Source organism: Sebastes fasciatus, chromosome 2 (assembly GCF_043250625.1).
Source record: "Sebastes fasciatus isolate fSebFas1 chromosome 2, fSebFas1.pri, whole genome shotgun sequence".
NCBI classification, from domain to species: domain Eukaryota; kingdom Metazoa; phylum Chordata; class Actinopteri; order Perciformes; family Sebastidae; genus Sebastes; species Sebastes fasciatus.
In genome coordinates, this window is record NC_133796.1 from 17,473,435 (window position 1) to 17,500,738 (window position 27,304).

At 38.1% G+C, this 27,304-nt stretch overlaps 1 protein-coding gene across 5 annotated transcripts; it reads right to left on the minus strand.

The window, feature by feature from the left end:
* Positions 1–331: 331 nt before the first annotated feature.
* On the minus strand, positions 332–26,948 carry lpin1a (lipin 1a). Of its 5 annotated transcripts, none has more exons than XM_074612288.1 (24): positions 26,793–26,948; positions 22,986–23,186; positions 22,343–22,438; positions 16,433–16,529; positions 16,107–16,329; positions 14,392–14,466; positions 14,054–14,143; positions 13,762–13,873; positions 12,787–13,009; positions 11,765–11,917; positions 11,559–11,652; positions 10,134–10,333; positions 9,880–9,973; positions 9,297–9,366; positions 7,635–7,721; positions 7,146–7,238; positions 6,995–7,059; positions 6,752–6,890; positions 6,186–6,334; positions 5,923–6,009; positions 4,510–4,662; positions 4,044–4,158; positions 3,723–3,826; positions 332–3,596 (listed from the first exon to the last, which is right to left on the minus strand). In XM_074612288.1, exons 2-24 carry the CDS (start codon positions 23,175–23,177, stop codon positions 3,422–3,424), a joined length of 2,886 nt encoding a protein of 961 aa, XP_074468389.1. In that variant the 5' UTR covers positions 23,178–23,186; positions 26,793–26,948; the 3' UTR covers positions 332–3,421. The 5 variants fall into 5 exon arrangements, with proteins under 5 accessions (XP_074468389.1, XP_074468388.1, XP_074468391.1 ...); XM_074612287.1 differs by having other exon boundaries at positions 12,778–13,009; XM_074612290.1 differs by lacking the exon at positions 14,054–14,143 and having other exon boundaries at positions 12,778–13,009.
* Positions 26,949–27,304: the final 356 nt, after the last annotated feature.

The following is a 27,304-nucleotide window of genomic DNA, read 5'->3' on the forward strand; positions in this document are numbered from 1 at the left end:
GAGGTAAAAAGGGCAGAGAGGAAATAAAAGGGATAAGATAAAATAAGATAAAAAATATTCAGTCTCCTTCCCTCCCTCATGTCATTTACATCCTCATCTCCCCCTTTTCTTCCAGTGGGGGAACAAGGATTCAGATCCTTTACTTAAGTTCTTAAGTAGTTATACCACAGTGTAAACATATTCTATTACAAGTAAAGGTTCTGCATTCAAAATTGTACATAAATAACAGTAAAAAAGCATTAGCAACAAAGTTTCAAAGGTATAAAATGTAAAAAAAAAAAAGAAGCTCTTTAGGTAGAATGAAAGTGGAAACAAGAAGTGTAACACAAAGTAGCAATCACCTTTGAGTTTATTGAAAAATGTGTCCATTTTACAGATTTATTCAAACTACATTGTTAACAACAGCTTGCGCTGCACACTGCTCGGTAGGCTGCTTCAGTGCCCTTAACATTATCTTTACACGGGACAGCAAACTGGATCAACATCCATGTCAACACAGAGACAGACTGCAAGGTCAAGAGTTTCTTTCACAGAAAGAATCAGGTGATAATCATCAAACAGATGATTTACTTTAAAAATCTGGGAAGAGCATTGTGTTCTTTAAGAAGAGAAATCATCTCTGACTTTTAACTTCCATGTTTCATCATACAATTAGGAGATCTGTATAATTACAAGACTGGATCTATCGAATATCAAATTAAGTGTCCTCACACAGATCAAAGTGTGTTTTTGGCTTAAATAATTACAAGTTAACATGTCTGTGCATGTTTGACATAAACAATACTAAAGCAACGTGAAAGTACTTCCCCACAAAGATCAGGTGACAAGACATTGATCATTACATCCACGTAAATATGCATCTTAGCATTACAACAGCATGCACCCTCTGCGTCTTCTCCTCTTACACAAATTACACTGGACTCCCCAAGGCGTGTGAAGATCAACAGTTTTAGATTCAAGGTTAATTCCTCATTATTTTTCTTTTAGGTAAAGTCAGTCACAATACAGCATCAGACATATCTATCCTATGCACAAAGAGTATATAGCAGTATAACAGACTCAGTCACGATCAGTCAGAGGGCTTGTTAACAGTATTCTGGCATTTTGATTTAACTTTTTTTCAATATAGGACACATTAATATCAGACTACAAATATCCATGTTAAATTCTAACTAAAATCTGCTGAATTACTTTGAGAATTAATTTTTTTTTTCAGATGATTTAAAACCCGTGGGGAAGTAGCGACATCATTTTTTTTTTTCTTGAAGCTGTTATTCATTCAAAATTGCTCTAACTAGCCAATTCCTCTTTTTTTAAACATGAACAGAGGAGGTTTTATGGGGGTTGATGGTACTCTTTTGTACGTTGCAAAAAGTCTGCACGTCATGTAAAATAGCCATCTTGATGCCCATGAGGCAACAAATGAAACAAAATGGCATATGATTAACAGCTGACATTACATCAGGAAAGAGACAAGTTATCCATCTATTGGCTTTCCAAAAATACTGCTTTAGTGGTCACATGCTGAAACTGCCACCTCTTAGTGCAACGGGAGGCGGCTGGTTTAAAAAGAGATTCATAGCAAAGCATTAAATGGCTGCAAGTGCATTTGAATGAGCACCAGTAACAAAGCACTTCAGACAATATATCATCTCTCAAAAGATTAGCAGAGCTTTTTTTTTAAGTTCACTTCATATGGTCACAAAAATTTATGTTATTTTTGTATTTACAGTAGTTTCCCCCTATTTTAAGTTAGACATGTGGCAAAAATAAACATCCATCTCGCATAAATGCAGTACAGTAGATAATATTTGATCAATGGATGAAAACATAAACACTTGACAACAAAAGAAAAAAGAAATATGTACAAATGACAAAAAATAGATTTGATTGTGAAGAGAAAACCTTACAGTATTTGAATATACTGCATTTAATTCTCTATTACCGGACAGATTAGCGCTGTACATAAAAGTATACTGATCTGTGCAGTAACGCTTTTAAAAAACTGAAAATATATGACCATAGTCCTGTATGGGCTTCTACAGTAATTGCATTGATGAGCATTAGTCATTATAATAACATACTATGAGTGATTTATATACTACATTTTAGGATATAACTGGTGTTAACTTATTTGCACGTATAAAAACAGACAGAAAGAACACAAACTGAAGTTATTTGCATTGTATTGCATCTATCTTGTGTATTGTTACTGAACACAAGTTAGAAAATGTGCCAGAGCCACATCTTTCACAGTAGCACGGTCAGAAGACCACACACATTTAACTAGACCTGCAAAAGAGTTTGGCACAGAAAGATGTCTGGATGCACTATCTATGATATTTTTGCATGTTCTGTGTGTTTTTACTGTACTGTAATGTAATGTAATGTAATGTAATGTGGTGTTTCTGGATGTGTAGTGCTGTATCTATTGCACCTGAGGTCAGAAAAGATTACTATAGCCACATACTTAGACCAGGTAAAACTTCAACTAAGATTCTGAGCCTCTTCTTACTATTTGGTGAATATATTACATGTGATGGGTAAAAAAGCCAGTATTCTTACCTAAACAAGATAAAATATTAGTGATGCACCACAGGTTTGAGATTTGAAAAGCTTCACCCAGTGCTTAGGTCTACGTAGGAGTTGATTATTTTAAGATAGGCATTTCTTTTTGCATAGAATTCTGAAAAATAATGTCTATCAGGTGGTAAAAGTAAGGATGACCCAATATTAATACCAGACTATATAAACCATATTGGTGCAAAATAATAATCATTTTCACCTTGTTAACAGTAGGCCTATTTGTTTGGTGTGGCAGCTTTTCTATCCAGCAGTGCAAATGAAGAGTAGTGTGGGATGAAGGAGAGAATGGTAACTAGTTAAAGGAAGCTCTTAGGGAGCTGAAAAACATGCAGCAAGGGATAATTGACTTATTCTGTAATGTTTTACTTTGTCTATGGAATGCCTTAACAAGTTCAACTTACAGTATACTGTATGTATGTGTTTGTGCGTGTCAGTGCACTTACAAATGTGTGATATGAGTCTTTGACTCTGTGTTGAGCGCTCTGCAGGTAGATCCATCAGTTAGCCTCATTCCCAAGCAGCTGTTGAAACTCATCATGGATTTTTTGTTTCTCCTTTTTCCAGTCTTATTTGTAAGTCTGCTTGTGTTCTCACTGTTGATTGATGGCAAGATGGATTGTTTATGTGGGATATTGAAAACACATTCATATACTTGCAATCAGTAGTCACAGTTACTTTTCTTAAGTAAAGTCTTTTATCCTTGAAGGAGCCACAGAGCTTCCTTCATTCATCCAGTACAGTTCTTGGATGAGGTTTTTGATTCTAAAATAATCAACACCTTCGCTCCGAATCTGGGCTGCCGGCTTCCTCAATGCCAAATTTGATGGGGTTTTCCTCAGCTTGTCTCAAGTGGCTGTGGCTCTTCTTCTTCTTCCTGGTTGGTGCCATCAGGAAGTTGTTTGCTCCAGTAGTCGCACTGGTCATAAGTGTCAGAGCAAGGGAAGTCTGCTCCCTCATCTCGAGCTAGCACAGGGAAGACATGGTCGACCATATCGCACAGACGGCCAAAGCTGAGAGGGAGACACACAGATGTTTTTGGACTTTAACCAGAATTCAGATAATCAAACATCTGTATACATGTGTCCAGAGTCAGAGTACATTGATGAAAATCAAGTGAAACAGAGATAATTGCTTACGAGGAGATATTGGTTTTGGCGTGCTCCTGTATCAGCTCCCCCTTGGGATTGACAGTGAAAATCCTATTCAGAGGAACACCCACCTCTTTATAGGAATACACATCCTGAAATCACACATACACAAACAATCAGCATTACTACCAAAAGCAAGAACTACCAACACTATACAATTGTGACAAGGCTGGAATATGAACAAAAGATAATGCACATAAATAATTACTATTATAGCAAAAAAAATACTACATTTTCCCTATGAAATAAATAATATAACAGAAAATAGTACAACATAGTCCTCTTGTTACAGAGAAATGACATGCTCACCGTCGCTCTGTTGCCAAAAGCAGCGTAGAAAGGTTCAGTGTTGGGGTAGAACAGTTGCTTTATGTCTGTGAGACACTCGATCTTAAACTTCTCTGGTTTCTTCTCAATCACCTCCCTATACAACATGGCATGACATCAAACACATTTTACATGTTCACTGAGAAAGACGTCAAAGTTTCCCATGCAATTGGGTTTTGAAAAAGATTCATTAGCTAAAAGATGATGAGTTATATAAAAACATGAAAATCCCTAAAATGTTATTGTATATGGCATCATCATGGATTGGTGGTTTGTTGTAGCTGTGCTCCTGATAAAAATGATCATTTATAAATACCAAATTAAAGTCTATTAAATTACTATTATTCAATACTGTTAAATATTTTCAGCTTTGTTTTTATGGCTTCAAGGCAATATGAATTCTAATTACGCCAACCTAGCATTTTTGTACATGTGGTGTATGTCTGACCTGTGCAAGGCAGAAAAAAGACTACTGGGGCTGAGCAACACCGGACCCATTGGCAGCATGGTTCCTCTCTCATTGACCCAGTGCAGGTAGCCTCGCGTCATATCAGCCATGCCGATGGCCCTCGCCGAGCAGTACATGAATTTATATCCATTCCTGTGACAGAGAGAAAGACAGAGACTACTATGACTTCTTTCGACATACTACACTATGACTTTTTTTCATGAAATTTTTCGACATACTATGACTTTTTTTTCCAAAAGTTTTTTCCGATCACATTTTTTGACATACTATACTATGACTTTTTTCATGTAATTTTTCGACATACTATACTATTACTTTTTTTTACCAAAAAATGTCGACATACTATATTATGACTTTTTTTCATGACATTTTTCGACATTCTATACTATGACTTTTTATTCATCAAATTTTTTGACATTCTATACTTTGACTTTTTTCCATGAAATTTTTCGACATACCATACTATGACTTTTTTTTCCAAATTTTCTTTTCCGATCACATTTTTTGACATACTATACTATGACTTTTTTCATGAAATTTTTTGACATACTATACTATGACTTTTTTTTCCAAAAGTTTTTTTCGACATACTATACTATGACTTTTTTTCATGACGTTTTTCAACATTCTATACTATGACTTTTTCGAATTTTTTTTTACGTACTATGTTATGACTTTTTATCACATACTATACTATGACTTTTTCATGTAATTTTTCGACATACTATACTATTCATTTTTTCTTGACATTTTTCAACATACTATAATATGACTTTTTTATGACATAACATACTATGACTTTTTTCGTGATATTTTTCGACATACTATACTATGACAACATTTTTATGGCATACTATAATATTAATTATTCATGACATTTTTTATGCCAAATATATGAGGATTTTTTATGTAATTTTTCGTGGCACACTATACTATGACTTTTGTACTATACTATGACATTTTTATGGCATACTATAGGCTATTATGATATTTTTTAAACATGTTTTATAGGATACTATACTATGACTTTTTTATGGCATTTCTTTTGGCCTTTTTTGTAACATACTATACTATTCAAATTTTTTGACTTTATTTTTTACATTTTTGCATAATTTCTTCATGGCATACTATACCATGACTTTTTAAATGCCAATTAATTACAGATCTGTTGGAGATTCATGTGTATGCGGTGTCGTAATTGAAGTTCATTTTGATATGGCACACTGATTAAGAAGAACATTTTAAAATAGCATTTCATATAAAACATGTTGCTGACCTCTGAACCAAACAAATAAGTGTGATATTTGTATTATAAATGCTGACTTAGCCAGATTCCCTTAGCTATACAACTGCGCTGTGTACACTGTGAGCAAATTGTAAGGTAGCACTCACTGGCTGACTTTGTGGTAGAGCCGTGCGATACCCTGGTGAGTCCAGTCTTTACCCAGTGTGGGGAGGATATGACCCAGAGTGTCTGACCTACAGTGTGACAAGAGAGAGGCAACATCACACAATCAATAAAGATAGACTTATATAAACAAACCACCAACACCAAATCTGTGTAAAGCCTGACATCTACTGGTGAAAAGTTGAAACTGAACTGCCTTCCCATTGGCTAATAACAGTGACAGCGTGACTATCTTGCTTTCCCTTACCTGGTGATTGTTCCATCTATATCGGAAATGATTATCTTGTCATCCCAGCTCCAAAGATAGATTGTGCCATGGCAGCGACAGGTGCCCTGATACTGAGTGGTCACACTGAACACCACCTCATTAGGACCCTCCTTCAGCTGCAGGCTAGCCTGTAAACACACACACACAGTGCATGAAGAGGCAAGCACAGACACACACAGATTGAAAGAAGGATGGTTAAAAAGCGGTTTATTCAGTGTTAGGCTTGTTATACACTCCAGGTGAGGAACACCTGCAAAAACACAAAAATGTATGGGGCATTCCTGTAAACAAAATGTGAGAAAAACACCCTTCATTTAAAATGCACTAAATGTTGCCAACTATATTTCATTCCAGTGTTTGCAGTGATGTGCAGAGTGTAATCCATAAAGCCACATGTTTCCATTCTTGGTTACCATTTTGAGATTGAGTTGAGAAAAACTGGTCCAAGGGAAGACAATGTATCCATGGTTGTTATGTAAGTAAAGTATGTATTTTTATATTTTAGCGCCATTAAGGTCAATAAAACCAACAGTAGTAATACATACCAGTTGCTCTGAGGTGAGCCGAAGAGTCTTCTTATAACAGACGTTGCCAGAACTCACAAGGAGCTCTGACTGGCAGGATCCTGACGCCTGATTGGACGATCTGTGGTCCTCATCACTGGAGGATGACTCATCCTTCATCCTAAAAAATCAAAGATCACAAATTTGGTGAAACTACGAAAGCTATTGAAAATGGGAGTGTTGAGAGAGAAATATGGTGTTTTAAAGAGTTAAAAAAAGCATCACCTGTTCACCGACTGCATGGTGAGTGAGCTCTCTCCACTGTCTCCTCCTGCATCTGTCACTGATTCCTGAAGTGCACAAAGGTCAAAGGTCAAAACAAAGGTCACAACTGGCTTAATTATCTCACCAATAATGTGTGTATCTCTGTACTTACTGATTTGGAGTCGCTATTCCGGCTCCTCCATGAGAACCACCAGCGTCCGCCTTTCTTTGGCATCTTCTCCTTCATGATGTTCTCCACTGAGGCCTGGAGACAAGCATGCACACAACTCAAAACTGACTGAAAATGTAAATCAAAACTGACAGAAAAAACGAGGTGAAGCAGGTAACACAGGTAAACCTATAAACAAAATGAACATGAAGCACAACAAATACAAAAGTAAAAATAACCAAGAGCACATTTCAAACTACACTGAACTCCAACTAAATCGCCAAAAATAAAGGCAGTTACAGGTGGAAATTCAATGGCACACAAACAAAGAGACTTCTGAAGATTTTGACTGGATAGCAGTGGGGAAAAATGCAACAAGACACACCACAAGGAGGAAGAGGTTGACGGTGGTGAGAAATGATGGCAAAAAACAGGCAGACAGACAAAGACATGCCCTGACCAACACCCAAGCAAAGCAAGAAAACATCATACAGGTTGGGAAGGGCTGGAGCCAAACAGACCAGGGAGGCAGTATGAGAAGAGGCCAAATGCAGAAAACACGTAACTCATACACCAACACTTAGTACACACAAACATCGGATGGATGGTGGGAGAAAGGAAATATGTAAATAAAAGGGAAAAAATAAGGACGGGGATAAAGACATGACATTATTAAAGTGTTAGGAAAACAGTTTGATTTGATGCCATAAGTCACTGTGGTATAAGACTAACAGCTTTGATGTGAGCTTCCCCATGTTGGTATCAGACTGAGTATCCACGGCAGTGCTGTCAGCTTTGTCCATCGTAGTTAGTGCAAATAATCAAATACCAATGTACTGTATTATTGAAATGGTTGAATATTGATTATTATTAGAGCCAGAAAACAAATGTGAATACACATTATCTGGTAGCTTTTTCATGAAATAATGAGAGGACGCTGGTAAATGACAACACTGAAGTGACACATCAGATTAGGGAGAATTAATACAAATGAATAATTGCAAAATGCTGGGAGCGCACAGGAGAAAGGGATGCAGGAGGGTTGCAGAACACTAAAAGACACCAAACACCACCTAACAGATATAATGATAATATAATTAAATTCAAATAAATTCTAAATTTTTTAATAATCATTCTATGTTGTATAACTTTTACCCTGAAGGACATGTATGTTGTAGCCCCAAGTATATAATAATTATATAATAATATGTAATAATAATAAAAAAGAGGAGATCACAGAATGGAAAAAAATAGGGCAAGAGACCTTGTGCCGGACCAAAAACAACATAAAACAACAAAACCCTCTTCATTTACTGTGATGAAAAGAGCTCTACATGACACAAGCTGTGACACAAGGCAGGTTTGAGCATTATTGACAAACGGTCATGGCATAGCAACGACAAATAACTATCCAACTTGGGGGATGGAGCGCTCTTTTCTGCTTCAACCCCAAGATTTTAGGAGGAGTGCAATGCAACGTAGTTTGCCTTGTGCAGCATTAACATAGTTCTGGACAATCATTTTTAGTTCCTTCTTGTAATTCAGCCTATAGGGACTGGGACTGGGCCACAACACTTTTACATGATGAATATCAAAAATGCAATTTAAAAAAAAGCAGCTTATATTAGCGTATAACAACAATGATGATAACAACTAGTTGAAAGTAATTGCGTAAATCTACTCAAGTAAAATCGGGGGCATTTGTACTTTACTTGAGTATTTCTATTTCATGCTAAAGTACTTTATACTTTTACTAAATTACATTTCAGAAAGAAATGTATCTGACAGCTGTAGTTTCTACTTACTTTGCACATTTAGATTTTAAATACAAAACAGTTACAAATAAGATCCATTTTATAGATTAAATTACCCAACAGCATGTAAAGTACTACAACATAAAAAATGCTGCTGACACAGTAATGCATCAGTAATAATAATAATAATACAGTAATATAATATATAATAATATAGAACTGAGAGGGTCCATTCTGTTGCATAATGAGTACTTTTACTTTTGGTGAATATTGGCTACTTTAACTTAAATAAATCTGAATACTTCTTCCACCACTGATGCCATAAATGCATAGCGTAAAACACACAGTCCACTGGAAACGCATGTGAGTATATATCTGTGTATCACTGTGGTGGTCTTACCTGCGGCAGTGGTTTCTGATAGACCTGCATGGCCAACATGACAGGAGCGGCTGTGTTCCAGTTGTAGTACCTACAACAGATGACAGGGGGCGCTATAAAGCGTTTCTTAGCACCTCAGACTTCTATCTGACAAAGAGAGCTGACATATTTGATTATGAATGTGAATTGTGACTCCTGTGACAGTTATTCGCTTTCTTGCTGAGAGTTAGATGAGAATATCAATATCACTCTTACACACGTGAAAACAACAACTTTTTACGCTTTGTTTGTTGGACAGATTATACAAATGAGACATCAACATTAATCCGACAGTTTAAGAGGTGCTGGTAAAGAGATTTTGCTAACTTAGTTTGGATATAAACAGGCTTGCTGTTTCTCCATTTTTACAGACTTTGTGCTAAACTATGCTACCAGCTGCTGGCGCTATCAATCGTCTCATCTAACTACAACGCAAGCAAGCAAATAGGCATTTTTCTCAAAATGTCGAACTATTCCTTTAAAAGCTAAATTTTTATTGCAACATGGTGCCATGGTGTCTAAATGTGTATCACACTTTGGTATTGAATAATAAAGCAGTACATACTTGTTTCCTATCCTGACCACCAGGTTAGGGTCATCAATAATAGAAGGGCTTTCAGAGAACTGCTGGTAGGAAATTGCCCTCTCCTGGAACTGCTCTGTGGTATGAAACACACACACACAAACACACGGTACATACAGACGCAAGAACACACACAGATTGACAGACGTGTTTTAAAACAAAGAAGAGGAAAGAAGTTATAATTGAAAAGCACTGTAACCTTAATTTTTGTCCTTCTGTCCCATTCCTCATCCTACCTCTTGTGATCTCCGTGTTGTCAGTGAGTCCTCCGCACAAAGAGATGGCAACATGAGGCAGGTCCCCCACGTGGTCAGACAAACTGTCTACGCCGCTGTCCATCCCGCTGCTGCCTACTGACTGTGGGGACTGATTGGCGCTCCGCACTCCCATCATCATCATCTCGGAGTCCCCTCTCATTGAGCTACTGCCTCCGTCACTGAGGAGGGAGAGAAACACAAACATCTCTGAAAAATATTGTTATGATGGTGAAGGTCAAATAAACAGTAGCCTAAAGTGCCTTAGTAGTACCTAAAGAGTTTTGAAAAGCAGAAATGTTAATGTTCACATCAGCCAACTACGGCCACCACAATTATGTAACTGTGATAATCAATTACTGTAAGCATTTACAATAATTTGCAGACTGAAAATTAATCTGTTCTCTAAATGTAGCACTTGAATGAAGTTGCATGATTCTTGCACTTTTTTTCTTGCACCCACATTGATTGATTGAATGCACTTATTGCAAGTCACTTTGGATGAAAGCATCAGCTGAATAAATGTAATGTAATGCAGTGGTGGTTAGCTATACACTGTAAAAAAAAAAAGAATTTTTACATTTTTTGTCTGTATTTCAAAATGACGGGAAATTTTTTTTAAAAATTACATGTTTGTTGTGATTTATATGTAAATGTTCTTAGATTTACAGTATTTTTGTAATCACAATCATAATTATCTGTATTTAACCTTTTGTTTATCATTTTTAAATATAAAAAAAATAAATAATAAATAATAAATAATAATTATTCTGTTTTTTAGAGGTTTATGATTAACAATTAATTTATGTTAGAAGAAAAGGATTTCATGGAATTCTAAAAATATTTCTTGAAAAAATACAGATTTGTTTTGCAAAACTTCTGAGAGTTAATGTAAATTTGGACTTTTGCAACGTAAAATTACATGTTTAATTTGTGATTTATATGTAAATGGTCTTAGATTTACGGTGTATGACTATTCTAACAATAAATATATGTTAAAAGTAAAATATTTCTTGTGAAATTACAGTAATAAAGGCTAACTATATAAAGATAATTAATGTTTTTTTACAGTTTATTTATGTTAATTAAAGGACAGTATTTTTCCATTTTTTAACAGACATGTTGTGGCGCCCCTGCTGCCGGAATATTTTACACCTTTTTTTTTTACAGTGAAGCCATAAATCACAAAAATAGTCAAAAAGTAATTGATTACTTCTGAAATAATAAAAGTATTTTCAACTCTTTTGAATCTTGCTGAGGACCTCCATGGTGGCTGCCAGAGGGTGAATTACACCACATGAAAGCCCTCTATACATTAGGTGTGTGTGTTTGGGGTGGAGTATACTTTTTACTCATATGAAAGCATGCACAAACATGTTCGAAACATGTATATGTTGGTTACTGAACCTTTTAGGGAAGTAGAGAGCAGCTACTTCAGGCTCCAGCTCTGTAATGTCATCCAGGTATACGCCATCAGCACCAAGGTGTTGGCTTCTCTTTTCTAATCAGAGACAATATTACACATCATCAGTAGCAGTAGCATGATAAGGAAGCATATGGACACTTTGAGTTCAAGAAAATCCTTTGTACTGTTTGAGATAGAGCACTGATACCTTTCCTCTTGGATGGTGAATCAGTTCTTCTGATGGGACTTCCTCTATTTCCGCCTTCTTCAAGTTGATCAAGGAGAATCCTGGGAGATACTGAGCAGGCTGTTAAACCCTCCATCTCTGCACATGATTGCCCAACGCTTTCCACCTCTCTCCCTACAGAAATAAAAAAACACATTAAAGAGTCAACTGATGCATAAAAACAAGGTTGTGGGTCACCAGGATATACTGATAGATGAGCTTATCTTTTCCACTAGGACTCTGCAATTCTACAATCACTTAATTTACCACTTGAATCAGGCTGTCCTCTTGATTAATTATTCATCCATGGAAAAGTTATCAAGTTACATCTGATTCATTCAAAAGTCACATTTGCAAAACGTAAATAAAAAAAGCACCACTGGAGGTCACAAGTGCTGCAAGTCTGACAGAGAGGTGAGCAATCAGTGGGTTACCTCTGGGTTTGAAAAGTGAAGCCAATGTCTTCTTCAATACAGCATGATGTTCATTTAGTTAATTATGGTCCCACTTAGAGCCAAAGCACTATGTTTTAGGGCGTCTACCTTGTGATTGACAGGTCGCTACCACGGCGTTGTCTGGTCTAGGATTTGTCTGTGTTTTTGTCGTAGAACTTTAACCCTGTCACAGTGTGTTTTCAGTTCATGAAAGTTAATTTCAACATTTTTGGTGGCCTAAAAATGTCTTATTCAGCGTTCAGTTGTCCTAAGCTCCACCCTCTCATGTCACTTCTGGTTGCAAAAAAATAAGATGGCAACGGCCAAAATGCCGAAATGGAGGCTTCAAAATGGCAGTCCACAAACACAATGGGTGAGGTCACAGTGAATACGTCCACTTCTTATATACAGTCTATGTTAGCAATACGTGAATACATTACCTTGATAAATGAGTAATAATACAATTTATATAATTGTTGATATTAATGTATTAATGTCATTCTAGTCACTTGTACAGAATACTTTGCACATTAAAATTAATTCTGTCTTCTATATAACTACCATGCTCACCTCCAGCCCTGTCCCCAGTGGTTAGTCCGACCCCGGCTCCATTTTTGCTTTCTTCAGTGTCCTTGTCCCCACCATGAGCATCGGTCTCCCCTGGCTGGGGAGCATAGAGAGTGAGGGAGGGGGGTCCAGTGTCAATGATGGCTCTGAAGTGAGTGCTGGCAGACACCGGGATGGAGACGGCTGTGACATGGTCCTGCTTCTGCAGGGAAGTCAGGAAGGCCGGCTATGAAAGAGAGAGAGAGGTATCAAAGTTGTTACACAATATATTTTGTGTGTGCTCAAGTATGATTCTACCCTTACTTTCCTTATCTCCATTTATTTCTCTATTTTGGGAAATACACTTTTTGCTTTCTTTAGATGAGAAGATTGATACCACGCATGGTAAATATGTTAGTTTAGCATGAAGAAATAGGAAATAGAGGAAAACAGCTAGCCTGTTTCTGTCCAACAGTAACAAAATCCACCTAGCAAAAACTCTAAAGCTCACTAATAATCCAACTGATTAGAGAGGCGTTATCGGTCGATATAAGCCTCATAAATGTGGGTCAGTAGGGCCCTGCTACACCCAATATTAGGTTTTATAATCTATTCACATGGTAGATCACCAAAAGAAGGTATAAAAGAAGACGACAGTGACCTCTAGTGTCCATAGTAATTATGACAGGAGCAGAAGCGGAAGTCAGGTGCTGTAGTATAGACAGTGTGAAACTCCATAAGGTGTGGAGGTTGAGGATGATGGATGGGGCACAAAACACAGGGCTTTCACCCAGGAGACTGATATTTGCATCCCATGTGAAACCAACAACGTGTAGTTTTTTTTGTGTTCACAATCAATGTTTTTCTCTAAACTTAACGATTCCTTTAATGGTAGTGAAATGTTTACAATACTAATGTGTAGAACCAATACAACATGTATATGGTTTTGAAATCTGTATAAACTATGTACTTTCTGCAGGGGTGTGTGTGTGTAGATACCTGGGCAGCCTGTGGCAGCTCCCCCCAGGTCCACAACATCTCAGGGTTGTCTTTGTTCTGATTGGATAGCTCCGAGTCGCTCTTCGGCGTTGATGACCTAGAATCATCGTGGCTGCAGGGAAAGTGAAAGACACTTGAGTTAAATCAGTTTGTACTCAATATTTCATATAAAGTACCTTTAATATAATTACCTTCAAAACACTAGAATAAAATAAAGCAGAATATTTCAATAATTTCCAAATATTGTATCTGTTTCCTGTAAACTGTGAGTTTTCCTTCATTAGTGCGTTACCTAACAGAGGAGAGGTGAGAAGCCTGCTGAGGACAAGAGATGGACAGACCACAGGGATAAGGGATGGAGAGAATCTCCTTGATCATATGACTACGGAAAGATAAAAAGACACAGAAAGATACACAAAAACAGAAAAAGAAGACAAAGAGAGGGAAAGAGAGAGTGACAGAAAGTGTATGATTATCAACTACTCAGAAAACGTATTAAAAAATACTTTGTACAATATGAACAGAGTAAAAAAGAACTGAATAAAGGTCAGGAAGAGTTTACTAGACAGTTAAACAAGACGAGAATACGTTTAAGTGTGTATCTGTCTGTGTTTTGTGTCAAAGTAATACCTCTGTGGACGGATCCAGTCAGTGCTGGGGTGTGTGTGCGTGTTGGCTGTAGACCCCTGATCACCGTACACAGGTCTGAACACAAACACACACATGCAGGGAGATGTCAGTCATATGCACACACACATTATTTCACAGCCTGTGAACAAACCATACTATATAAATAGTGTCTCTGCAAATCCAAATAAAGTAAAACAAGTGATTTATTTATGCTAATAAAATGTTCCAACACCAATAACAGTCTGTTTATCTCGTCCTTACTTTGAAAAACGACCTTAGCAGCCTGTTTGAGTAACCACAGTATTAAGCATGACATGAGGAAGACACACATTCTTTCATGTCTTTAAGGGTTTCTGGAATTTTCCGGCACTAACATGTGGTTAACGTCCTAAAAAAAGAGCCATTATTTCAAAGAGACAGAGAAAACTGTGGGAACAAATCCCTGGAGCGCGTCCCACAAACAGAGCTGGTTTTCAAAGCTTCACACACCTACGTAAACACAAACATGCACACACATGCAGACAGATTTTATCTCCCTAATTTGTTTCTAAGAATTTAATTTGAATCACTAAACGATTCTATTGAATTGAGACAGAAGAATATAAAGAAATTAGGGCTGTCGGTAGATTATTTAATTGCGAGTAATCGCAAATTAATAAAAAAAATGTATCTGTTCAAAATGTACCTTAAAGGGAGATTTGTCAAGTATTTAATACTCTTATCAACATGGGAGTTATTTAGCCTCCTTTGTGACAAGCTAGTATGACATGGATTCCTTAGGTTTTCTAGTTTCATATTCACTCACTATCTTCACTTTAGCTTTAAAACTGAGCCCGCTACAACCTAAATTTTCGCAAGTTGCATTAATGTGTTAAAGAAATTAGTGGCGTTAAAACTAATTTGCATTAACGCATTATTATCGCGTTAACTTTGTCAGCCCTAAAAAAAATAGGTGGAATATCATTAACTTTGTAGGTACCAAAATTTTGTTATAAACACAAGTATTGGACCTGATGATGGCGCTAAATGATTAGTGAGGGTATCACCAAAGTCATTACAACTCATCCTAAGGGGGACATGGTTGTTTGTTCAAAATTTCACGGATTCAATCCAATAGCTGTTGAGATATTTCAGTCTGGACCAAAGTGGTCGACATTCCCACCCAAAGAGCCACACTGCTATAAATGGACAAATTCCAATTTGAGCATTAACCGAATGTCCTTTTTTTTATATTCCTGTCATTCTGAATCATGTTGCCCTTTTTTAGATAGTGAGAACAACCACTTACACACTCATTCATGCCTGAAAAACATAAACACACAAACACACACAGTCTCTCTGCTTAACACAATTAGAGGGGTTATTGGCATCTGCTGGTTCATCTGCTTCACAAACAGCATTGTGACTGCTGACGAAGGTTGTTTACCACAGCAATGGAAGAGACTTACTGGCATTTAATAAGCCCACTCTCTCTCACACACACACATACACACAAATATCAACATAATGACATAGAGGGAAGGCCCTTTCAAACTCCTCTAACAGTCTCCAACAATTTAAACATGACAGAAACAAAAACCCATAAGCTGCTGGCTCAGATATACCAGGTATACTACGGTATTTCTGGTTTTTGGTCAATCCCGAAAGTCTAAAATGTTTAAATTGAAACACACAATCAAACAGTCAATTGTGTGTACACACACACACATACACACCTGCTGTCAGACTCTCTCTCCTCATCCGAGCTCAGGTCAATAGTAAACATGTCCTGGTCGTCCGAGAACTCTTCCCCGCTCTCCTCTCTCCTCCCTCCTCCTCCTACGCTGCCCGCCTCTGGCCGTGCCTTCCTCCTCCTCTTCCTTCTCTTCTTCATCATCCCGCCATCACCTTGCTGCACTCCCAGGCTCTGGACGGGAAGTGAGCCGCAGGGGATGGTGTCTATGTGATGTGGGAGAGTAGCATGAAAACTGTTAAAAAAAAGCACACACACACACATCTTCAAAAATTCCCAAATGTCTTTTTTCAACAGGGCCTACTGTACCATGGTGACGAGAACCGCCCCGGCCCAGCGCAGACTCCATCAACTCTGCCCCCGTTGACATGATGGGTGACGTTGCTAGGTAGGACGGAACAATTTCCTGTTAACACAGAAACATGACATGGTCATTTGAGGTCATTAAATATCATTATTAACTTCTTATTCAAACTGAAATTAACAGTGTTTGATGAAGATAAAGTGGGGAACAAGTTAAAGAGTCTACAGCTGCTGTAGCTCGGCACAGGGCTTTGAGCTACATGCTAACACTGGGATGGCAACATGCTCACAATGACAATGCTAACATGTCTTGCAGGCGTAATGTTTAACATTTAGATTGTTAGCATTTGCTAAAAAGTACACATTCAATTGAAACTTTACTGCTGAAGTGAACATTTTGAATAAAAATGGTGATGGTTGAAAAGTCAGGGGGTCACCGAAATCATTAGGCCTATTCACTTAGGAACATGAATGTCCCAAATGTTATACCAATTCTTCAAGTAGCTTTTGAGAATGGCTATAATCGCTAGAATGGCTAAACAAAGGTCTTTAGCCATGCTAGTGGTTCTGTGAAGCTGTATTTAGGCACAGCGTTGCTTTGAGCTTAATGGCTGATGATGGTGCTAAATGAAAAATCACACGATCACCAAGGTGAACAAGTTATTTTATCCTGAGGGGGACATGAAAGTGCGTTCCATATTTCATGGCAATCTATTGAACGGTTGTTGAGAAATTTAACTTCAAACAACAAATGTCAACATGCTGGTGTTGCTGGGTACAAAGTCTGAGAACGATGAATGGCTGTACAAAATCTCAATGCAATCCATGTAATAGTTGTTGAGATATTTCAGCCTGGACCAAAGTGGTGGACCGACCGACAGATACCGACATCCTGGAGCCACGCAGCTAGCTTGACTAAAACATATGATATGCATATGTGTTATACCACAAAAACACAGCATTGTGGAGTAGAAACTGAGTGTTGCTTATTGATGAGACAGATTTTATTTTACATGCAAGTCTACATAATCTGGTGGGAATTTGGGTTTGAGCTCAGATTAGTAAAATCACACAGATTCACAGTCTCACTGTAATGACTATAGGCTATGCCAGAAAGATAAATAGAGAGACACAGAGACAGAGAGGGGAAGATAAAGAGATGATCCAAAGAGTGCAGACTGACACATGCCTTGCAGTGCACGTGTCATGACGCAGTCCATCGTAGCCCAATTCATTTTGATGGGAGAGTAAAGGGGACAGTGCTAAGGATGTGTACTATACCAGGTCACAGCTCATCTGCTCAGAGCTCTAACCTTGCTGGAAAGATCCACACTCAAAGCACTTTTAGTTCATTTAAATGTTTTTGGATGCTTCATTCTCAATATATTAACTAATCTACTAACATAACTCTTTCTCTCAAAACTAGACGTGTTATTTCTGTGAATACGATTTTCTGCACAAAACTGAATCTACCTGCATCAAGGAAATGTGTGACGTAAGAATTCTGTTCTATCATTTGAGAAAAACCCACTTCACCCATGAAGCAGACCAGCAATACAGTGTTTGTTTATACACTACAATAACTAGATGACATGTTGTAATAACTGAGATCATTAGAGCGAGACATTTCAAAGTAACCACATGAAGATAAATTACAGCATGTGGGTTTTATTACCACAGGTGTTCAGAGATTCCTCATGTTCTAGCCTGAAGATTAATTTGGTTAATGTTTCCCATGCGGAATCTATTTGCCAATATACAAGCCCTGACAAATCCTCAAATTTTAACTATTACCCCCTGAGGAACAGAGAGGGAGTCGAGGGAGGTTGGGTAGAAAACGCACAGAAGATCTGGCTTGATGCCAAATAGTTCCCTAAAGATGTTGTTGATCTTTTTCCATTCAAAGTGGTGAGACAATAACTTTACAGACAGATGGAACAAAACATTGAAGGAAGATAAATCATTTGAAACTGAAACAGACCATACTATGGCAATCATCCGTGCATGTTTTATCTGTGCTTTAGTGCCGTACAGTACGGTATATGTTGTATGTACTGTCCGCCTATCTGCGCCTCTGCATGTCTTGTTTGTCTTGCACATCTTTCACAATCTGTTTGTCTGTCTCGTCTGTCTGGACAGCACACAGATCAGTGACAGACAGTTTCTGAGTGCAGTCTGTGTGTAACCGACTGTGGGGAAGGTGAATTTGGCAGAGCTATAAATAGCTCTCTGGTGGTTTTCCACTCTGGGGAGGAAAAGTTATGTCAAGGAGAGACCCAAACAGTGGGACGGACATGGCCAAAGAGAATTTGCAAATAATTCCCAGCGTTTGTTTGAATTTGAAAAAGCGTCTGAGGCATTAAAACATACTTTATTTCCCATCCATTTAAGACTGAGGCATTACAATATTCTTGCAGGACCCACTCTAAAGAGCAACAATGGCACCTATTGATTGATTGACTGATTGACAGACAGTGAGTATTGAAAGCAGATTTAGACCATTCTCTCAGATTAGGAATTAGATCTTCTCAGATTATGACATATTCCTCTGAATTCCTAATAGGGAAACGTAGCCAACTCTCATCATGCTCACCACTCATCCTTGTTTCGCTCAGTCGAGCGCTCCCCCTCATGGCCCTGACCCTCCGATTTACCATGAATCCTCGTCTATCACTTTACAGACTCAGTTGTCAACACAAAAGGAAATGTTCCCAGGTCAGATTGTTTTCTGCTCTATTTGCATTTGTGCTGCACATACGTCCATGTAACATGACTTATTATGGATGAAGCTATTTAGTGAGTACTTTTGTATAGTTTTGAACAGTTACCCAAATTCTGTACAACTCTAGTTTGACAGATAACGTCTCAGAAGATTGGATGTTTGTCAAGTATTTTATTACTATTCACATTGTCAGTGGCATTGTCAGATTGTCACAGGACTCCACATGATGAATGGGTGATGTGTTTCCTGGGTGCATACCTCATAGCACACAAAGTGACGCACATGGAGGATGCTTTATTTAAAGTGCCTTTTAAGTGCATCCATTTTTAGTTTCTGCATCCCTATTGAGAACTGAACCCTGAACTCTGGCACTGATGCCAGCAATGCAGGTCACATGCACATGAATAAAACAGGAGATGAGAAGAGGTGGTTTGCATTAGAAGACAATAACCACGCTGGCTACTGAGTTACTATTGGCAATGCATGCATAGGAAAACAGCATATAACTAGATGTCGCTCAGTTGTTGTGTGACAGAGAAAAAAAGAAAATAAGATTTCCACAATCATGTTAAAATGTTACAAACTGTCCACTGCTTCTTTGTGTGTGTGTGTGTGTGTGTGTGTGTGTGTGTGTGTGTGTGTGCGTGTGTGCGTGTGCGTGTGCGCGTGCACGTGTGTGTGTGTGTGTGTGTGTGCGCGCGTGCACGTGTGTGTGTGTGTGTGTGTGTGTGTGTGTGTTTATGCTTTCTGTCTGTCCTGATGGTTAATTTCCAGGAAACTAAAGTCATGCTGGCCAACAGGATGCCACACAGAGACATAGGCTCTTGTTCCCTCTTGTTCTTCATCTTATATTTCAGCTGATTTGCTGACGTCTTTATTTGCTTTTGTACAAATAGAATCTTATATTATCAGATTGTTTTCCAAAATTTCAAAAATAGATGTCATTATCCATGTGTCCTTTGTCTGGTAAGGTCATTCATCTCTCTGCCAGGATCTGTTTCCCCATATAATCACATCATTTTATCTGCGTTTACGTATTCAGATTTTTGTATTTCTTGGTTTGTTTCTTCCTTGTGTGCTTTATTTCTTCTCTTGCTGTCTCTTCCATCATCCATACACTTCCTCCCTGGTACACTTTGTACTTTGTTATTGTTTGCTTGTCTCACTGTACGGCATTGCTTGGAGTAGAACAGATTTGATTTGATGCTCTAAACCTGCACTTGCACTGCAGGGTTTTAATGGATCAGGTTTATTTGTCAGAAGAATACATTGAGGCGTGTACCTTGTGGCATCTTGATGAAGTAAAATATTAGTGCTGCCATGACTAACTTTCCAGGGTTGTAAAATCCAGCCTCTAAGCAGTATAAACAGCTGTAGCTTTAGTGCTTGATAAGCTTTCAAACTGGACCTGCCGGTTCATATACTTCATTTTCTACCATTACAATGTATAAACACACTCACATCACATGAGTTGTACAGACAGGCTGCTGTTGAAAAAGCCTAAGATTATAATTTATAATTTCCAGACACATTTATACGGCATGCATTCACTTGAGAAAAAAATTCTGCTCTGTTTTTTTGAATAAACGAGACGACACCTCAACATCCCAAGAGAAGCTTTCATTTACTTGAGAGCTCGCTTGCATGGATGCAAACATGTCCCGTCTGTTTAGTTTCAAATATTTTGGTTTGGGTTTGAGACATTGGAAGATACTAATGTCTTTAAGTAATAGCCTACAGATGTTATCAGTTTGTTGACTTTGCGCCGGCACCTCAGAACCATACAGTTGTTTAGACGTAAAGCACATTCTGATCTGCTGGAGATTGTGGTGTTTCTCCAGGATCAGTTGAACCGATATGGCGTGCTTCACGGATATAAGATGATGCATCTGAAATGCATTCATGCTGGTTACGTGGTGACTCAAGACACAATCAGGCAATTGTGCCTCAGTTGCACTCACATCATTCATAGGTTTCTCAGCGCTGGATTAAACTAAACAAATGGGCTTCCATGAAGTCGAGCTCTCAAGTAAATGAGAACTTCTCTTGGGATTTTGAGGTGTTTGGTAAATTCAGAAAAACAAGAGCTGTTTTTTTTCTCAGAGTTCTGAGATAATAATCTCCTTAATTCAGAAAAAAACAGGGAAAACATTTTTTTTTCTCAAGTGAATGCATTACACTTCTGTATATTTATATATACTTTCTATAAAAGAACTATAACAAATTTCGAATGTGAAAAATTATTCCCCGGGTTACACCCACTTTACCTATGTAAGTTTATTCAACAAAAATATAATATATCTTCATTCCTAGTTCCTAAAGTCCCCCTGAAGTAACATAACTTGTATGTGTGCTGCGTCCCTCTGCCTGGAACCCTCTACAATTAGACATAGAATTGTAAAAATTGGTCCATCTGTGTGAAATCGAATCATTGTTGCAGAAACTTGGTTCATTTCTTCTGCCTGCCGATGTTTTGGGGGTATTTCAAGATCTTGATATACAGTATTAATCTTAATACAGTCTGGTGTTGATTATTTTTATGGTTTCAGACAACTCTTGGGTTGTTTTAAGGTGCCATTCATTAAGTTATTTTTACGGTGAAATCTTTTACATGATTTTATTAGAAACGTTATTCATGATCGAATTATTACATTTCTGTTTAATTCTGATCTTGTGGCATATTTTGTGTTATCAAGGACAGGACTCTCTTGATTTTGCACTTAATTGAATTCATAGAAAAAATACCTTTAGATCATTCGTTTTGATTTTTTTTGGTCAAACATTACACTGGTACTGTATGGTGATGACAGGCCGATCACTATTAAAAGACTTTGAAGCCTCCACCAGCAGCTGCCCGGCAGTCTCGTGTTGAATCTCAGACTACAGGAGAGCAGGGGCACAATTCTGCCTCCTCTGGGCTTGTCTAGAGAGTAAAACTAGAGATCTAAATCTGATAATTAAAATGACAATGACATGTATTGGAAGTTGTGAAATCAGTTAGAACTATCATAATGCAGGAGGGCAAGAATTGAATGTATTCGCTACGACTACCAGTCCAATTCAAGCACTTCTTTAGTTTATTTTAGTTCAGCCGGTACGACCTTCATGTCTTCATGTCAGCAAGTTATGTTCCGTCCTATATTTGAGTATGTGCTCACTGACTCAGAGCAACGACTCTGTCAATCATTACTCACCATTGTGTTCTCGGTCTCTTCAACGAAGAAGGCCTCTCCATTCTCTCCCAGCTTCATCTGCAAACTCACCGGCTCTCCATTAATTTCAATGTCCACCTGCAGGACACAATAATAGCCCTTTAAATTAACATGATAAATGGGATTTTGTGTTGAAATATTTAGTGACTATTACTTTTGTAAATAATTATCCATCTCATCTAACTGATAACAATTACTGTATTTTTGTGTGTAAATTATCCACAAAGATGTAGAAATTCATTCACACACAGTGTTGGGGTGATGTACTGTCATTCATTTTTAATGTACTGTAATGCAGCATTGTAATGCACTACTGTTTAATTTTCAGTGAGTACAATATGGTTTCTGGCCTGCTGAAATACATTACTGCGTTACACATAAAATGTCATCAGAATTTTGTTGCAACGTGTGAATTTGTCATGAAAAGTAACAACGATTTTGAACGCCAGGTTTTTACTTGTAAAAGGGTATTTTTTTACTCAAGTAAAAGGCCTGAATACTTCTTGCACCACTGATTAAAACGTTGCTCTTTATGCTGTTGTCAAAATACAAGTGTGAGCAACAGTCTCTGAGATGGCATTGAAAAAGAAAAGAAAGCGAGAAAGCAAGCATCCTATTATCTCACCACTTTCTCACGGGAACGCAGCACGCCCATCTTGCCGAAGCGGACGTGGAAGGGGGAGCACTGCAGGGAGCCATCGGGCTGCTGGACGACGATGACATCTATACATCCAGACAGTGTTGCAGGGTTGAGTCCCCTGTAAAGCTCCTTGACATGCACAAACACCTGGCCCGCCAACTGACCCACATAGTTCATGGTCTGTATCTGGAGACAGACAGGGAAGGAAAGAGAGAGAGTTTTTGTTGATTACTTTCCCACAAAGACGTCTCTTTTTCTCTTTTTTGTCCAATAAATGAGATTTTAATTTACATTTCCGGCCTTTATCGTATGCACGGCATCACACACTGGCAGGACAAATGACCTTTAATGGACCTATTGGCTGTCAGGGATCAAACTCTTGACAGATGAGATGTTCTGTGTAACCACAAGGCCTCCCTGCCACATTAAAATACATTATTGATCCACCGAGTGCGATTACTGCCACCACATGCCAGCTAATCTTGCAATCTCTATTGAAACCATAAACAATGACTGTGTTCTTGTGGCGTTGCTGAGCGTGGTGTTTGCAGTTGCGACTGGTGGGTGCAGGGATGTTAAAACATTCAGCTCTTCCTAAAAAAAGACGTTTTGTATGTTTTTGTAATGCTAATACACTCCATCGGGGACGAGAGTAATCGTGTGGTGCTGTGCCAGTCTCTCTGATCCACAGCCTCTAATGCTCTCTGTCGAGAATGCCAAACACGGCCCTGGAGAGAGAGATGCAGACAGGGAAACACATTCACTGGGCTGCAAGATGGGTGGTTGTTGAGAGAGAGAATAGTGAGAAAATACATTCAGCGTTCCAGGAGAAATCAATTCTACTCTCTATACTTATTAATAGATAAATAGATATTTCAGACAAATATTTACAAATAGAAAGACCATGTGAGTATTTATAATCTACATGCTAGACTACATTATACACCAGCCAATGGGCCTGTGGGAGCAACTGCAGACATCAGTGAGAGTACAGGGTAAACATATTTTATTGAGTCCATTGCAAAATATCTAAAGTCACTTTTCATCTGTTGTGCAATGCAGCCGAATCAATGATGGGCCTGATCACGCCAAACACGTCATTAAACTACGTGCCATTAGTGTTTCTTTGGCTTCAAACCAGGGTGAAAGCATCACATCAGATTCTGCTAAATGTCTTGGATAGAAAGCCATTCAAAGGAAAAGGTAACAAAACGGAAAGAAAGAAAGAAAGAAAGAAAGAGGTATATAATAGGAGGGGAAGTGAGGAGGAATGAGGCAGAAAGAGAGGATGAGAAGGTAAAGAGGATGAGAAAAAGAGTGAAATTCTGAAGGAAAAGAAAAGAAAGAAGAATAAGAAGGAGGACTCTGGAGAAATGGATAACATCAGTTAATGTTAAGAGGAAATTGGGGGGAGATATATAGAAACAAAAAAGCTTTCTCATTGGAAAAATGACAGATGTATACACACACAGGCAGATAATATGTGACATCGCTGTCTTATCTATATTTACAAACTGTCCCTTCAAATCTCCACTTGCCACCTGCTTATGCTGACTCAGATACTGGCATTCTCTGTCTTTGTCTCCACACACACACCTATTATTACAGCATGCTTAGGGGACAGATGGCTCAATATTTTGGCAGACCATGTGAAAGCATTCATATGACGAGGATGATCTGTTAACACCCATCAATTAGTGTGAATCTCAGAATGGGACTCTAATGACTCAGCATTATTCTGTTGTACATCCGACCCAAGTGTGACATTCAGTCTCAACATAGGCTTGTTCTGGCCAGCCGGCTATACAACACACTACAACACTGTTACTAAACCAATGAATCCACTGTGTCCAGACTGAACCTCATGCTTAAATCACATCAAATGATATGTATACTGTTAGTGTGTTTACTGTTTACAAAAATGTCATTAAACCTATGAATACAGGAACTAACTTAAAAATTCTTCTCTGTCTTTTGACAGGTCACTCAATCCAAATTATAAGAAGCATATTTTCTAACTTAAAGCTGCAGTCGGTAGAATTGGAGCAAATATGATTAAAAAAATATTTGTATAAAATGGTGACAGTAGTGCATGAGACAGGTAATCTGAAAAAAAAAATCATGTGCCTCTGTGTGATTTCACAGACCGGAGGAAAACAACCAATCAGAGCCGAGCTGGAGTCTGCCGTCTCTGAGCAGCTGTCAATCACTCGTGAACTCCGATCAAACGGTCAAACTAGGCAGCGCTGATCAAATATGAATCAATATTCTGTTACTATAATGCCTATTTGTTTTCAGAAACATCTTGTAGTGTACTGTTTAGCCGCAAAATGAGAAAGTTTGTGACCGGCAGCCATGTTGAGATCAGGTGAGGAAATACCAAGCACCGCCCACGAGCCGGAGCACAGCCAATAGGAACACTCTCTCTCTGAAATGACCTGTGATTGGCCAAAGTCTCCCATCACGGTCTAGATTTTTTTAAAGCCTGAAAACAGAAGTCCAGTTCTCTCTCAGAACAGTTGAATTACAATATGTTGAAAGGTTATTGTGGAATTTTTGCTCAATGATGCCAAAAATATTTTGCCTACTGCAGGTTTAGGTGATATCTATCCATGCAGACAGTTTTGGTTTTCCTATATTCATTTTCTACTACAGTGGAAATTAGTTCCGATTAAACTATTCACAGAAGGTTATCCACAGTAACCACAACAGTTTCTGGAAAATAAAATGCTTTTCAATGCTATGAACTCAAAAGCAAAAGTACCTGCATGGCTAGATACCACAGCAGTGAAAATATGTCTGTTTGCTTTTTTTTTTGTCATTTGGGTGACCCTTTAATCTCTGTGACTTATTGCTCAATAACTGGGAGTGGGACTGTTTGACAATGATTACATAATTATTTGACCCCTGGCTCTTTATTGTCTCTGTCTCATAAACACACACATGCACATGCACTGATTCATGGACATGCCACAGACCTGATATCACTGTCAACATAGAGCACGTGCACACAGTTAGGACCATTCACACACACACACACACACACACACACACACACAACCAAAGCCTTGCCCACTCTTCCATGAAATCTCTGTTTAACAGCCAATCACAATGCTTCTCCATTATGTAACAGCCAATCACGAGACAACTTAAAGGGGCATTGAAATGCAATGAGATTTCTGTATAGTCCTACTAAAGAAACAACAATAAAGGAACCTATTAATTATTATGAATTGTTAAAAGTTATTAATATAAAACTCCAATGTCACTCTCACTACAGCACAGACATAAACAGAGAGGCAGACAGAGGGATTCACAGACAGAGGATGTGAACAATTATCCAATTACATCATATTAATGTGACTGGAGCAGCAGTCTGACACTCTGGGATTACTGAGGACAAAAACATCAATGCATTTATATATATATTTTTAATGCTATATATATATATATATATATATATATTTCTAATCATGCCTGACATCATCCTCTATAAATAGGCAACATAAATAGAAGGAAATGTCGTTTTTGTTGACATGAAAACGCCCATGTTGAAGCTGAATACCAAAGGAGAAAAACATGAGGTTCATATACTGTGATTGTAGTATCATGTGTGGCCTGTAAGGCGACATGTAAACATCTGCACATCTGGGGTGAGGCTCTGCAGTCTGCACCGGGGAGCTTCATTCAAACACATTACAGCCTGATAAAACACTGAATAAATAGGCTATTTTGGGTTGTTTGATATTGCCCTATAACAGCAGGTTACAGTGCAGCAGCAGTCAGACTCACATTATTTATTGATGTCGCTCTTCGCTCTGAAATCCTTCCGCCATGCAAAATGTTTCCACCGAGACGTGCTCTCTGCAGCGTTTATAGTCCGTCACCGGTCAGTCTGCACATCACACATTGTCTCTGTAACGCTTCTCTGACAGCTGATCTTGACTTGTCTGCTCGAGGCTGCTTCGCTATTTAAACCGCAGTTAAAATATTCCTCCCACTGAACACCCAGACTGCTAACACGGAGCCATCCGATTGGCTGAGCCGGCGCTGACGTCACACTTTGTTGACTGAAAATGTCCCTCTTAAAATCAATTATATTTATTATATTATGACTGTATGTGATTTTATACTATTTCTGTATTTACTATTATTATTTGGTTTCTTTTATTTTTTTAAACTTATTTATTTATTTATTTATTAGTTTATTTGACAGGGACAATACATACACTGTTAAGAATGTCCCAGTAAAATAACAGTAAAGAACTGGCAGCAGGGTTGCCTTTATGTTACTGTAAAATTAA

Excerpts from the sequence above, each read along its gene's own strand:
- lpin1a (XM_074612287.1), bottom strand. The coding sequence starts at position 23,177 with ATGAACTATGTGGGTCAGTTGGCGGGCCAGGTGTTTGTGCATGTCAAG. Across the intron at positions 13,874-14,053 it reads TCTCACCTCTCCTCTGTTAG|CCACGATGATTCTAGGTCAT; the intron begins GTAACGCACTAA and ends CTTTCCCTGCAG. Across the intron at positions 7,060-7,145 it reads GGAATAGCGACTCCAAATCA|GAATCAGTGACAGATGCAGG; the intron begins GTAAGTACAGAG and ends TGTGCACTTCAG.